Source organism: Mixophyes fleayi, chromosome 2, assembly GCF_038048845.1.
Source record: "Mixophyes fleayi isolate aMixFle1 chromosome 2, aMixFle1.hap1, whole genome shotgun sequence".
Lineage (NCBI taxonomy): Eukaryota > Metazoa > Chordata > Amphibia > Anura > Limnodynastidae > Mixophyes > Mixophyes fleayi.
This window is the reverse complement of record NC_134403.1, coordinates 2,730,323-2,746,428: the sequence shown is the minus strand read 5'-3', so window position 1 is coordinate 2,746,428 and position 16,106 is coordinate 2,730,323. Positions and strand designations below refer to the sequence as shown.

At 41.2% G+C, this 16,106-nt stretch overlaps 1 protein-coding gene across 1 annotated transcript; it reads right to left on the bottom strand.

The window, feature by feature from the left end:
- Window positions 1-3,344: 3,344 nt before the first annotated feature.
- LOC142138369 (olfactory receptor 4B13-like) lies at window positions 3,345-15,413 on the bottom strand. The gene is made up of 3 exons (XM_075195005.1): window positions 14,667-15,413; window positions 8,723-8,847; window positions 3,345-3,486 (listed from the first exon to the last, which is right to left on the bottom strand). Exons 1-3 carry the CDS (start codon window positions 15,411-15,413, stop codon window positions 3,345-3,347), a joined length of 1,014 nt encoding a protein of 337 aa, XP_075051106.1.
- Window positions 15,414-16,106: the final 693 nt, after the last annotated feature.

Genomic DNA, 16,106 nt, shown 5'->3' with positions numbered 1-16,106 from the left:
ACTTTCCATACGCTGTATTTTATGGATCCATTTGATTTTTCAAATTCTCATAGACCACAAGTTATTCAAATTCTACACCCTCCTCTTCTTAGCATACAACGTGCCCTTATTTTCTATTTTCAATAAAGGTAGCAAAGTTAATGTCTAAGATACAACAAATTAAAGTTGTTTTTACTTCTAAAGGTTCTGTCCTTTCCAAAAAATTTCTCTCCATCAATTTAATTTACATTTTCAGGAACATTGATCTTGTTATTGGATGTGGGCTGTGATGGCATATCACTGAGTCTCACCCCCTACGCAGATTGCCTGAGAGAATTTATCTTTAGCATATAAACTGTGCTTGTTGATGGCATTTCAGCGGTGACATGTTGGATTATCTGTGCTAGAGTCTCCAATGCTTTACGGGCCCGTTCGCTGATTTTATCTCTTGCTATGGCTACATCAGATCTTTCTGCCCTTACTGGGTGGTTATGCTCGCTGTGTGAGATGACTTCTCTGCTATTGGCAAATTCAATTGGGATGTTCCACGATCGACACCTGCCAGTATTCCGCTCGGTACAATTCCAATAGCACCGATCTCCACGCTGTCTGTTCTTGCTGAACAGAAATCCATCAATATTTATGAGGAATTAGCCCTTTTGAGAAGGGATCATGGTAACAGATTCTGCAGCCTAATTTGTAGAATATAGTTATCTGCGTTTAAATAAATTCCAATATTTTCCTCCAATAGGCCCCAAAGTTGGATTTTAGCAGAACGGCAAACATGTATAAGAATATAGTAGATATTAAGGCATGGCCTAACCAGCATTCATGGCGGACACATGTTAATAGAGTTCTCTAACTGCTGAACCTAAAGGGTACAGATTTCAGGGACTCTGCCCACCTGAAATTATGTATGCCAATTGTGTTGGTAGCTCATTGCTGTCCATGGTGTGTACTTCCAGCAGAGTGCTCACTCCGGACCATGGATGAGAGAGGAGACGCAGGCCTGAACTAACCCATCCTGTAATGGGCCTCCCAGGCTCATCCCCAAATCCATCAGTGACCTGCCTGGTGGTGCAGTGCCTGGTGGAGGATATCGGCAGTGCTCCCCTAATAACCACGAACGCAGATGGAGCACCTGGATCACCTGTCAAGAGCAGTCTTCGTCTACGGTCCTTAATTGTCGATCCATGGCTGTAAGGTGGTTGCTGCCTTAACAATTGCTTCAAACACTCAATCAATACGCTGACAGACAAAGTGACACCTAGTCCCAGATTCTTACAGCTAGCATCTCAGCTTTAGAGACCAGGAGGATCATACACATATACACCTCTAATCATTGTGTCCCAAGAGCTGCACCAAACTACCTGAACTTCCATACAGTTGCTCCCATCTGCATGCTTGTGGCAAATGCAATAAAATTCAGGTCCAATTCTGATCCAATCCAACTCGGATGACCACAAATAATCTGAATACTCCATAGATTTTCATCACTACATAGACTTTGAAACAGTTATTGAAACTCTCTATTCACCAATATGTCTCATAAAAACCAAAAAATAAGCAAAACTCCTAAGCATACTATTATTAAAGTCCTCGAAAAGGCTAATCACTGCCTGCCACAGATGAATCTAGATCCGATTTGGACGACAGTTCATCACCTGAGGTTTCATTCACCCCTAATGATGTGATCGCAATAGTCGCAAAAACAATTCAATCAGAACTGAGAGCAATTGTCTCAGAGCAATTTGTTAGGAAATATCAGAGCTCGATTCCTGTCCAGATGATGTTGAAAATCAGTTATATATAATCTACAAACACCAACAAACAACAGATACAGAGATTGCTGATCTACGAGCAGAACTCAACACCTTTAAGTATCAGAAAGAAGATCTAGAAAACCGCAATAAACTCAATAACATCCAGATAAAAAATGTACCAGAATCCATTTCTGCCTAACTAGCTTGATGGTTTATTTCTACAAATGAACCTAGATCTCTCAAAAGACCTACTCCATCTAGACAGGGAACACCGAATGCTGCGCCCAAAATCAAGTCCAGATCAACCTTCCCTGAGACATAATCTACGATTTCATCACTTCAAAACTAAAGAGAGAATTGTGGAATCTGCTAGAAACATACAATCAATTTCATATGTTGTGTCGCATCTTCAACTGTACTGGACTTAACTCCTTCTACACTGAAAAAACGCAGAGATCTCATCAACATAACAAAAAGTCTTCTGCAAGGATTCGATCAAGTACAAGTGGGGCTTCCCCCTCCAATTAATTGTTTCCAAAACCATTCAGTGAAAACACCGGTTCAAGGTCTTGACTTACTCAAACGTTTCCACCTCATACAGCACTCTTAGACTTCCACTTCAACTTCTTCATCTCAACAGAAAACCCCTGTCTCTACGCCAATCTGGCAGCAGGCCTGATCAACATATGTAACTTAACTCCAGATTTCTTTCTCTTTCCACTTGACTTCCCTAATAGGTTTGAGTAACCATGTAGCACTAACTATGACTCTTACTGTTTGCATTTCTGTTGTTTAATGCTTTACACAGGTTCATTGAATATGCTACCATACTTAAAACCTATGGCAAGCTTATAGGCCCTCACCAGTTTTTTAGATTTTTTTGCTTTTATTACTATTACTAGAAATCTATCCATTTATGTATTTATCTTTTTTCAGTAGGGCATAAAACTAAGCCTAATTAGATTATCTTAAAATGGATCTGGAGTCTCTTACTTTTATTTTTATATAGTACCTTCTACAAAATGACAGCTAGAATCTGATTGGTTGCTATAGGCAACATCCCCATTTTTTCAAACCCGCAGCTTAGTAAATCTAGCCCTAAATCTTTTCCACATGCATTTTATTCTTCTGCAAACACAAAGCGTAGAGAAACAACATGTCACAAGCCGCTCCTCCATGGCTGCCACCCGGCAACCTGAATATCATTCATTCCTCATTCCCTGCTTTTTTCACAGTGTATTAAAATAAACCCTCGTTCTTTTTCTAACCCAGAGCAAGGAGGTCAGGTATATATTGATATCTCGGGACTCCTGCATTGCTTAATACACAGGAGAGTGCTGAAGAGGGTAGTGATATTTTGGCTGAATCACCATTTTTATAAGGTCAATTCTACCAGTGACTGTAAGGGTAATTTTTTGCCAAGAGTGGATCTTATTTTCTAAATATTCAGTTACTGGATCAATATTAAGTCGGACATAGTCAAATGCCTGAGCCGTCAACCAGATTGCCAGGTATTTGAAATTAGCGGTCCACAATAGCAAATGACAGGAGATCAGTGGTCGAAGTATGCTGGTATGAGACAGTAGATCAAACCGACACTTCTCAACTGGAACTGTCCTCAGCAATCTGCAGTTGCAGACAGTTTCCAGTTCCAGGGCTCTGATGATTGTTTTTTGCTTTTTTGGTGGAGTCAGAGCGGTCGCGTGGGCTTTGCAAGTCGGGGGAGGGGTATGGGTCCTGGATCCTGGAAAATGGAAAATGGGAGGCCCTATTTTGAAAATTTAGAAAACTCCAACCAGTCCCAGTGGTAAATCAATAGCACTCACATTTTATAACTATGCCTCCCTCCAGCCACAACATTAAAATAATATTCACATCTGCTAAATAGATCTCTTTCTCTCTAACCAACCCTGACATTAGATAGCAAACACATTTAATATATAAGCCTATTTCCCTCCCTCCAAACAGCCCCAGTAATAATTTAAATAGCATTTACGTTTAACAAATATTACCGCTTCCCACAACAATCACAGGCATTAAATAATACATAATCACATTTAATAAATAGACCTCATTTTCCACAAACAGCCCACAATCAATAAATAGCTCCCAAACCACCCCAGCATTAAATTAAAGGTCTTATTACCCCATTATAAATTCATAGGCCCCACTATTAAATGAAATTGCCCCACCATCACCCCACAAATAGCACCCAAAAATTAGTCCCCACCTGCACTCCACAATTTTATTAATAGCCTACCTCCCACATTATATTAAGACCCCCCCTCCATTCATTTACTGCCCCCCCACACACTACATTCATTTACTGGCCCCCACACACTTTGCATTCATTTACTGGCCCCTCCCTCACACACACACACACACTATTCTGGCCCCTCACTCACACACACACACACACACACACACACACACACACACACACAATATACTGGCCCCTCACTCACACACAAACACAATATACTGGTCCCTCACTCACAAACACACACAATATACTGGCTCCTCACCCACACACACACAATATACTGACCCCTCACTCACACAGACACACACACATTATACTGGCCCCTCACTCACACACACACACACACAATATACTGGGCCCCATACTCATATATATACAATATGCTGACATATACAATATGCTGCCACACGCACACACACACACACACACATACAATATGCTGCCACACACACACATACATACATACATACATACATACATACATACAATATGCTGATACACACACACATACAATAAGCTGACACACACTTAATAAACCACCCCCGCACTTATCTTGTTCTATCCGCGCGGTGTGCTCTGCTCTGCAGTCTTCTGAAATGGGATGGCACCACGTGGTACACATCCCATGTCACAACAAAAACCGGCCACACATTTAATGGGAGGGAGTATGGGCTTTCGGCCGGATCAGCAGGCCAATGAAAAGGTGGCTGGTCCCGAGGAAGGGGCCAGCCACTGAGTAAGTGAAATTAAGCATTGGGCCGGCCCAAAATAGTGTTTTTGGGTCTGGCCCGGGGGCATCTGCCCACTGCCCCCCGGCCCAGCCCGCCCCTAGGCATATTTTATCAAATTGTAAAAAAAACTGTAACTTTCTCAAAATTTTAAACCCTCAAATGCACTCAGCCCTAATAGATTTCTTACAAAACAAACCCCAAGTCTTTAAACGCCTTCTACACCAAGTTACGCTCTCCCAAGAAAAACGGTGACTTTTGCAAAACAGGAAGTGGAAAAAAAAGACGAGATTTTGAAGTTTAGATTATTCCTAATTTGTCATTTTTATTTTTTTTTCTGAAATTTGGCAAGCGGCAACTGTGGACAGTTCTTCATTCGCATGCCAAATTTCAGCTCAATAGCTTTAATACATTTTAAAATGTAGACCCTCAAACACCATGCCATTAGATGCAACCTTAATAACATGAATCTTTGCAGAGATTTTTATTTAATATACCACTTTTTGAACTCTGCTGAGCTTGGAAAATACATAAGAAAAGTACGCCCATAGAGCTAGCATATGCTTTATTAATGTAGTAAGACCGCAATATTTTTAATGTTTCGTGTCAGTTTTTTTCTAGCTGATGAAGAGATCCCCCCTGTCCCAGCCACCCAGCAAGGGCCGTAACGAGGGTGGTGCGGGCGGTGCCGTCGCCCAGGGCGCAAGGCCAAGGGGGCGCAGCAGCCGCCCGCTACCTGCCTCCATACCTTCAGCCCTTAAGTTCCGCTTAAAGGCTGAAGAGAGAGAGAGATATAGTAACTTACAAAAGGCTGATGCTTCTGCCCATAAGTTCCGCAGTGGAACGTATGTGCGTGCCACTGACAGGAAGTTCGGCATTTCTCTCTCTCTCATGCAATAACATAAGGAAGAAATCATGCCATTAAAACACTTAAAAAAGAATTCAGCAACATTTCTGAACAGATGCTTTGCTCTGGCTATTTTGACTGAGTGGTTAATATGATTTTGGATGGTTGTAGTTGTGTTACGATGTTTCACAGTGCTCAGAAAGTGTTGGGAGAACCGTATATGAATGAATGTTTTTAGTGTGCGCCATGTATTGGCGTCTCGGTCTCTCTCTCTCTCATTACATGAAGTAAATTCATAATATTAAAAGGATTTCAACCTCCCCCCCTTAAATTCATGCCCACTACAGTTTATGATGTAATTAAGTGCATATATATATATATATATCTCTAAGATTTTTTTCAGTAAAGTGCTAGCCACACCCACACATTAGGTTGGCCGCACCCACTTGTCAAATGCCACTCCCACTTAGATGTGGGGGCGCCGGTGCGCTGTCTCGCCCAGGGCACTAAAATGTCTAGTTACGGCAGTGCACCCAGCTCCAGTTTACATCCCTCCAGTCCCAGGTTCCAGACCCCAAGCCACCCCAGGTTATATTATCCCCACATTAAAGCAGAAGAAATATACTGTATATTTAAGAAACATTAAAAATATTGCCCTCTTACTACATTAATAAAGCTAGCTCTTTGGGTGTACTTTGTTAATACATTTTATATATATATAAATGGCAATACAGATATAGAAGACCAGCGCCTTCAGGTGTGTAAACAATGTATGTACAATAATCACAGAATAGTCCAGAGGGTGTATAACCAGACGGTGTCTATATGTCTGCACCGTAGATAGTTCATAAAAATGATGCGCAGGATGATAATAGCAGATTCATATATTGACATATAGTATTGTCGTGCAGTATATAGGATTAGCGTGCGTACCAGATATATATAAATAAACCGCTTATCTGTATAATGGCTCCTTAGGCATCCCGAAGTTAGGTCTGTGACCAAATCTCCTTGGTGACGGAGACAAAGTATGTTCTAAGTAATATCACAACCGCAACACCAATCTCATCCGCTCATCATAGAAAGGAAATATATGAGAAGGCCATATGGTGTAGTATTTTAAGTAGACATTTTAATCAAGTAAACATTAAAATACAAACTCACAATATGTATATTTTGTAAAAGCTTATCTGTAAATAACTGGTCTGCAGTTTAGTCCCTTGTTGTGATAGAAGTCCCTCAGCAGGCTCCACACAGAAGCTAGGTGCAGGATCATCTCCAGAGGTGTAGTGCAGGGGCTCAACGCGTTTCGTTCATTTAATGAACTTCATCAGGAGGAGTAGAATCAAGTATGTGTACTTATGTGCCTTATATATGCGATGCACGGCGCCATCTTGTGCCCGCGTCATCGATGACGTCATCGCGCATGCGCGAACCGGCGTTATTCGCCGCGAGAGTGAGACTGTGTGAGACTGTGCATTTGGATATTGTGTGAGGTGATATTAGGGCTACTGATTGTATGCCCTATGTAGGGGTATTACATAATAGAGCCCTTATAGTGGTGTGTAATAGGGAATAAGTGTGGGCATTATATCCCTATGGGAAGACATAGCGGTGGCCATATTGGAAAAGGGCAGAATTTGTGAAGCCCAGGTGTAAGAAGCATGCAGTGTACAATATTGGATATTAAGTGTAATACAAATACATAAATAATAAATAAGTATAAGTCCTGGATAGTACATAGTACATATATACCACACTAGATAGGATATACACATATATATATACCATAAAACCATAAAACAAATGCGTTAATTATAAATGTAAAAGGCCCTAGATAACAAAAGATATGATGCCTATATATAAAATAACATAACATAAAATAACAGAAATCATGATCATAAAAAATGAGCATAAAAAATATACATATATATATAAAAGTACACATATGAGTGGAAGAGCCCATAATGTGTATCTATAGGTGCAAGGTAATATATAGATACAGGATACCACAGATGTTAAAACTATGGGCTAAAGGAAAGGGGCTATTTCATAATTTTCATTCAGGCCTTGTGGGGTTAAGGTCCCTAGTTCAAAGATCCAGAACATTTCTCTTTGTGAGAGTTTAGTATCTAAAGCACCCCCTCTCGGACCTAGCGTAACATTTTCAATTGCTCTAAAGTTCAGTTCACTGGGATTTGAATTGTGTTTCTGTAAGAAGTGACGTGATACTGAGTGGCTTTCAATTTTATTTTTAATGTTCCTCATGTGTTCTTGTATCCTCAGTTTCAAAGGGCGTTTAGTTTTTCCTACGTACTTGAGACCGCAGGAACACTCTAGTAGATATATCACCGAGGTAGTGAGACAATTCATAAAGTGCTTGATTTGGTATGCTTTACTATTGTCAAAATTATTAAAGGTTCTTTTTTGGTTGGTATATCTGCAGATGTTACAGTGGTTACATTTAAAGAAACCTTTAATGGCTAGGAAGGAATTAGTGACCGGTCTTTCATTTGTGAGCATGCTTGGAGCCAGGAGATCTTTCAGATTCTTATTTTTCTTGAAAATAACTACTGGTTTGTCAGGGAGGATATTATTTAGTATGGGATCTTTTTTCAGGATGTTCCAGTGTTTATTAATAGTGAGTCTAGTTTTTGTCTCCCCACTATTAAATTGAGTAATGAATGAAACTGGGTCTTTCCTATTTTCCTTTTCATGATACTCTAGGAGATCAAGTCTATTGATTGTTTGTGTTTTTTCTATTGCTCCTTTTATCAGTTGTTCAGGGTAGCCTCTTTTCTTAAATCTATCGGCATAGATTGACAGTTGTTCTCTACAGTTTTCTTCATTACTACAGTTTCTTTTGATTCTTTGAAATTGCGAAAAAGGTATGTTAGACTTCCATTTCTTTAAGTGTGCACTTTTGAAATGTAGATAGCTATTGGTGTCTACTTTTTTGATAAAGTTCTTTGTAACTACTGTATCGTCTCTAGGTGTAAGGATTATATCAAGATATTCAACTTGTATGGTGTCAACTTTTGCTGTAAACGTAAGATTATATCCGTTCACATTTAAATAAGAAAGGAAATGGTTCAAGTGTTCCTTACTGCCATTCCAGACTAGTATAATGTCATCAATGTACCTTTTATATAGAGCTATATTCTCTGAATATGGGTTAGGATTGTAGATGTATCGTTGCTCCCAGCTACCCATTATGAGATTCGCAAAACTCGGTGCGAAGATCGTACCCATGGCTGTCCCGACTATCTGCAGATAAAATTCATCTAAAAATTTAAAATAGTTATGTGTAAGGATGAAGGTCATAAGTTCACAGATAAAATTATTATGATCTAAACTGAGGTCAGGGTCTGAGTTTAGGTATTCTTTACAGGCCTCAACTCCTATCTGGTGATGGATGGAGGTGTACAGGAATTGTACATCTATTGTAACCCATATATAATTGGGCTTCCACTGAAAGTTTTTAAATATTTGTAGGACGCTGGTTGTGTCCTTAAGAAAAGATGCAAGATTATTTACATACTTGTGTAGGAAGATGTCTATATATTCTGAAATATGAGAAGTAAGGGAGTCTATGCCTGCTATAATGGCCCTATATATATAATGTATGAGCAAAGTACAAAGTACACCCAAAGAGCTAGCTTTATTAATGTAGTAAGAGCGCAATATATACATATATTATAAAGAATAATCTAAAGACTAAAATCTCGCTGTTTTTTTCCACTTCCTATTTTGCAAAAGTCACAGTTTTTCTGTTTTTTTTTGGGAGAGCATAACTCAGAGTACAGGAGGATTTAAAACAAGGTTTTTGTTTTGTTAGAAAGCTATCAGGGTGTAGGATTGCCTCTGACAACTTTGAGAAACTTATAGCTTTTTTACAATTTGGTAAAATATGACCCATTTTAAAGATAAGGGATTTCAGAGAATTTCATAATGTTGCGCATGTCAGATAGAGGTGTGTGCTGGGTGTACTCAGATTGGCTTCACTTGCGAGTACAAATATGGCTGACCCTCTGGCTAAGAAAATGTCTTCTGCGAGCAGGAGAAATTAGCCATATTTGGGGGGTACATGGAGGATGACTGTGGTTTTGGGGATACGGGGGACACACACTAGCATTTTTAGCCCTGGTACCGTTCTCATTTCATAGTTTAATTCCTCAGAGTGGTGCCAGAGGCGGCTGCGTAACAGAGCCTGTTTTAAACTAGCTAAGAATATACACACAGATGATATCATTTTACTATCCATCACCCACAGAAGGAATGAATGCGCACAAATAATTATTACTTTTATGTACTGTCAGACTGAATAGTCCCTAGAAGGGTGAAACTGAAGTATGCCCTACACGTGCTGAGCATCACAGACAATAAATTCATTAATTACCGTTCAACACTGAGTTACCGAGTGGAGTTTTTGAGAAAGTGAGGAGCTAGGCTGTCGGACACTCATTACCGGGGAACACTGAGGTGTGGTTGTTCTGTGTGGCCAGGAAAGCACAAAAGGCTACACCTGTACTTAGGTGCAGAGAGAGGAGACAAATAGCGCGCAATCCCCACAGTGCAGGCCGCGCCGGCGTGGAGAATGACAGACCCACAGGATAGAGCAGTCCCCAGGTCCAGTGCTGCAAGCAACTCATTCCCAGGCCTCTGTGGTGCTCCTGATACCCCTCACTCACTGCTATTCAAGTGCTAGAGAGAGGTCCTGTTATCAGCAAAAAGAGGGGCAACCGGAGCCAATCAATAAGCGTGAAAGGTGCGTGTCTATGCAAAATCTCCCCCTAAAATAAAAGGCTATGTCTGCCTCTGTTCAGGTGGTAGGTGTGTGCGTTTGTCCACTTGCCCATGTGTGCCTCTATCCCCCTGCCCATGAGTCCCCCTGCCACCCTTCCAATGTGTCACAATGCCAATGTGTCCCCCTGCCACCCTGCTCATGTGTCACAATGCCCATGTGTCCCCCTGCCACCCTGCCCATGTGGCACCCATCCCTTGTGCCCCCTCCCCTTGCCATATTTCCCCCTGCCATCCTGCCCATGTGTCACTCTGCCCATGTGTCCTCCTGACGCCCTGTCCATGTGTCCTTCTGCAAGCCTGCACTTGTGTGCCCCTGTCCCCTTGCCATGTTTCCCCCTGCCATCCTGCCCATGTGTGCCTCTGTCCCCTTGCCCATGTGTCACCCTGCCTATGTGTGCCCATGTATGCTCCTGTCCTCCTGCCCATGTGTGCTCCTGTCCCCCTGCCCATGTGTCCCTCTGTCCCATTCCCATGTGTGCCTCTGTCCCATTGACACCCTGCCCATGTGTGCCTCTGTCCCCCTGCCACCCTGCCCATGTGTGCCTCTGTCTCCTTGCCCATGTGTCCCCCTGCCAATTTGAACATGTGTGCCTCTGTCCCCTTGCCCATATGTCTACCTGCCACACTGCCCATGTGCCATACTGCCCTTGTGTGCCTCCATCCCCTTGCTCATGGGTCACTCTGCCAATCTGCTCATTTGTGCCTCTGTTCCCTTGCTCCCCTACCCGCATGTGCCCCTGCCACACTGCCTATGTGTGCATCTTTCCCCCAATCCCGTGTGTGCCTCTGTCCAACTGCCTGTGTGGACATACATACATACATACATACATACATACATACAGCACCCCACCACTGCCTGCTAGATCATACATACATACATACATACATACATACATACATACAGCACCCCACCACTGCCTGCTAGATCATACATACATACATACATACATATATACTGCACATCACCATTGCCTGACAGAACATTCATACATATATACTGCACCCCATCACTGTTTGCCAGAACATACATACATACTGTGGCTTGCCACAGGCCTCTCAGAGTGGAATTAGCTATGGAGCTAACAGGCAGCAGGTAAAGACTGCATACAGGGTTAAATCCTTGCAGAGTCAGACTCCTAGCCTACACACACAGGTGGTGTAATGAAGTAAATAGACCAAAGGGAGGAGACTTGTGTATTTAATCCTGACTTGTGCATTTGTTAGAGGTGACTGATACTGGAAGAGCTGGACTGTGTTTAGCTTAGCATTAGGGTCACCAGAAGGTGTAAACAATGTGGCAATGTTTACTGGTGTCATCCTGACTAAGTATTGCTCTTTATTGTGACAAAAACAATAAAGCACCATTTGATTTAAAGCATACTTGCCAACATTTTTTTTTCTTTTTCCGGGAGATGCCGGCTGGGACGTGGGCGTGCAGGGGGCGGGGCTGCGAAATCGCGTCATTTTGGCCCCGCCCCCGTGACGGAATGACGCAAATCGCGTCATTTTACAGTGGGGGCGGGGCTAAACGCCGCGATTCCGGGTGAATCGCGGCGTTTAAACTAAATTTTTCCCCCTTCCTATCAGGGAGATTGCCACACTCGTCCGGGAGACTCTTGCAAAATGCGGGAGTCTCCCGGACAATCCGGGAGAGTTGGCAAGTATGATTTAAAGCTGTCTGTGTCTGATGTCTGCTGGGTGTCAGTGCCATAAGTACTACAAGTGTTGTCAGAAGGTGTCAGAAGTGATACAAGAAGGCCACGTTTGTTACAATACATACATGCTGCACCCCACCTTTGAATGCCACAACATAGATATATACTGCACCCAACCATTACCTGCCAGTACATACATACTGCATCTCACCACTGCCTACAGAACATACATACATACTGATTGCATCACAACATGGCCTAGCAGACTATACATACATGCTGCACCCCACCACTGAGTGTCAGAACATACATACATACATACATACATACATACATACATACTGCACCACTCAGTGTAGCACATAAGATATGGTTGTGGGTATACAGTTTAGCATGTAAGAGAAAACGTTATACGGAATGACACATGGCAGAAAATCTGCTGGGCATATTTGGTAACATGTAAAGAAAAGATTATAAGAATGAGGTGCCATGTGAGAGAGACTTACATCGTAGGTGACATGAATACAAAGCTGGTGCAGTTGGCGGTGGCATATGATCACACAGCTGGTGGGCAGTGGGGTATTTGTGAGAGAGATATGCACTGGAAATGGGGGGTACTAGGTTTAGAGGAAAGCCGCAGAAAAATTACTTGACCAAAATAGTAGTGGACAGGTGGGATAGACATCCAACAGAGGTGGTAGAGTTTAATGTAATAGAGTAATTTAAACATTCTTGTTTATTAGGGATTAAAAAAATATTGGAAACTAGATAGGCCAAGTAATTCTTATCTGCCGTCAAATTTCTTTCTTCACGTTTCTGAATTTGATATCATACATATTTTAACTTTAGAAAAAGCTCTGAAATTTCATATATGTATATATATTTTAAAAAAAACTCCCCCCAACACACACACAATAAATATGTATGTGCATCAATAAGTAATCTTCCTCTGGTTACAATTGTGTTCAGCATAACATTAACCAGTGCCCAGATTTTTCATTTAATATATCACTTCTGAGCTCTGCTGAGCTTGGAAAATACTTGAGCAAATTACACCCATAGCGCTAGCATATGCTTTATTAATGTAGTAAGAGCAATATTTTTTCTAGCTGATGAAGAGATCCCCACACTTCAAGCCCCCCAGCTCCAGTTCACATCCCTCCAGTCCCAGGTTCCAGACCCCAATACAAAGTATTCCCCCCAGCCCACAGCCCCACTCCTAACCCCCAACCACCCGGTTACATTGTCCAAAATTAAATTAGAATTTTTTTTTTATATCTATCGTATTTATTACACTTGCTCAGAAAATATTATTTTTCACATTTATGATCAGTGTTTGCAAAATTTTTACTTGTTTAAAAAGTGTGTGTGTGATGACTGTAAAGAAAATGCGTATTAAAGTTAAAAGTCAACATGTTTAAAAGAAAAAAAAAGTTCCCTCCCCCCCAAACAGCTTGACTAACCCTAGTGGGACTAGCAAAGGGAGAGCCACAAGTGTCAGCATGCTCTAATCTGCAGCAAAAAAAAAAGACATAAGGGTAAACATCATTTTATTTGAAATAAAAACAACAACTACCCAACCCTCATTTACCATCTTTATCGGACCACCTAGATCCAGTGTCTACACCTATAACACATTCCTGCATTCTTAGCTGAATTAAAAACCCTGTCTGACGATACAAAACTAGCTCCTATAAGAGCTCCGCAGCTTTAAGTGAGCTCTTAAGCATCAATGGTCCTAGTTATAACACGGGAATTGTCATGGCTGGTGTTCATTACGAATTGGACACAGCTGCGTTCTGTGGCGTATGGTCCGGTTCTGGACCTGCTCAGAGTAATTGTGCGTATTACACATATTAAATCGCCAGATATGCTCCTTTATGAAAGGCCCTTTGTTTAGTAAATGTTAACTAAAGATGTCACTGATACTGCTCCTCACACAATTCATTCAGATTAAAACACTTTGGATTTTAAAAAAAATTAATCTTTTTTTTGGGGGGCAGAGTGCTACTCAGAGTCAATGAGCGCCCTGTAGTAAATATTTATATATATATATATATATATATATATATATATATATATATATATATTATTCTTTATTGGTATATCAACTGCATGTTGCACAGAGAATATTCAATTAATGACATCAGCTATTCAGATTACAGTCTCCATTGTGTAGTGCACACATTCGCTAGGCTCCATTTTTGCTTACTACCAGTATGATTTTGGACCAGACAGATAGTGGTGTGGTCAGAATTTAAGCCAGTGCTGTGAGGCAGCAGTGCTGACCACTGTGCCACTAGAACAGCTCTGAAATAAACTATACGTTCATTACAATGATTTTGCATTTAATGCAGTATTTTTTTTTAAACAGATATTGCATAATATTAATTCAGAAAGTCTCTTTAATAGATGTGTTCTCTGCAGGCTATGTAGTATTTTAATCTTTAAAGCTTCTGTCCTTATTCCATACACAATTGGATTCACAATGAAGGAACAGAGAAGACCAGTGATGGAAAGTGTAACATGAACAGTGACAGACATGGATCCACCATTCAGCCTGTACCTTAGGAAAATGAATATAGTTGTAGTCATAAAAACAGAGTATGTGATTATGTGCGATACCAGCGTATGGAAAGCTTTCAGAGACGTGGATCTGGAGATCTTTAGGCAGATCAGCAATGTGCTTATGTAGCAGTATGTAATAATTGGAAGAGTCAACAAAGCAATAATAAATGTTCCAATAAGTCTAAAGATATTATTTATCGAGGAATCACCACAAGCCAGTCTGACCAGGGACATATTGTCACAGTAAATGTTATTAATATTTACCCCACAAAACTGGAGGTTTGCTGTCGTTATCACAGGAATCAGGACAAATATAAAGGCAGCAACCCAAATTAAAAATATATATATCAGAGCCTTTCTGTTTGTCATCATGGAGGGGTATCTCAAAGGGTGACCCACAGCCAAATAGCGGTCATACGCCATGGTGGTGAAAGTGAATAAATCAATTGTAAAATAACTCTGAACACAGAATATCTGTGTGAGACATCCAGGAAGAGAAATAGTTGAGGATCCCAACATCAAGTCAATTATAAACTGAGGGAAAATAACTGTGTTTCCATAAACTCCATTGAGAAGCAGGTTACATATGAAAATATACATCGGTTGGTGCAGACTTTCTTCAGCCCAAATAACATAGACAATCAGACAGCATAATAACATTGGCATCATATACAGGTTGAGAGATAAGACAGAATACAGGTATCTATATTTCTCCATTTCCAAGAGTCCAACAAACACAAAAGAGGTGCTGATTCTAGACAGATTTTCCATCTTCATATCTGCCTCATATTCCAGCAGGGACATAATTACTATCATGTTATGCCCAATTCATCAAGTGTTATGTGACTGAAAGAAAACTTCAGTCTCTGTGGGATAAAGGATTCTGCAGTGTCTGTGCACACTGAGATATATGAACACAGTGTTATCTCCACAGCTGCGGAGATCCTTTTATAAACATTTCATTAATGAGGATTTTTCTCCTCTCTGGGATTTAGTCTCATAAGGTTTCTATGAGTTTGTAAAATGAGTGAAGTAATATAAAAATTTGTATTAATTCTGCTGAGCAAAAAGAGTTAGAAAGGGATTAAAAAAAAAATCAAAAAAGTCCTTTTTCTGTTAAATGCAAAATCTGCTATGTGTGAAAAATGATGACTTAAAGGACATTTTGTTTCTTCTGCAGTATTGTTACAAAAACCATGCAGGTGTGGAGGGACAGAAGATGCCGGAGCCGGTGCCCGTGAAGAGGGCGAAGATGACCGGCAGCGCTGTGCCCCTGGAGGGGCTGAAGAGGTCCCCGATGGTGCCCAGCAGGAAGAAAGAAGAGAAGAAGAACTTACCCGTCCATCGATCCAGCGGCGGTGAGTATAACTTCTTTCTTGCAGGTCCTGTGCGCGGGGGAAGGATGAGCCAATCAGGGCTCATCTTTCCCCGCTGGCCAATCAGCGGCCGGATGCGCGAGCCAATCGCGGCTCGCGCCCGGCCATTCAAAAGATTGGC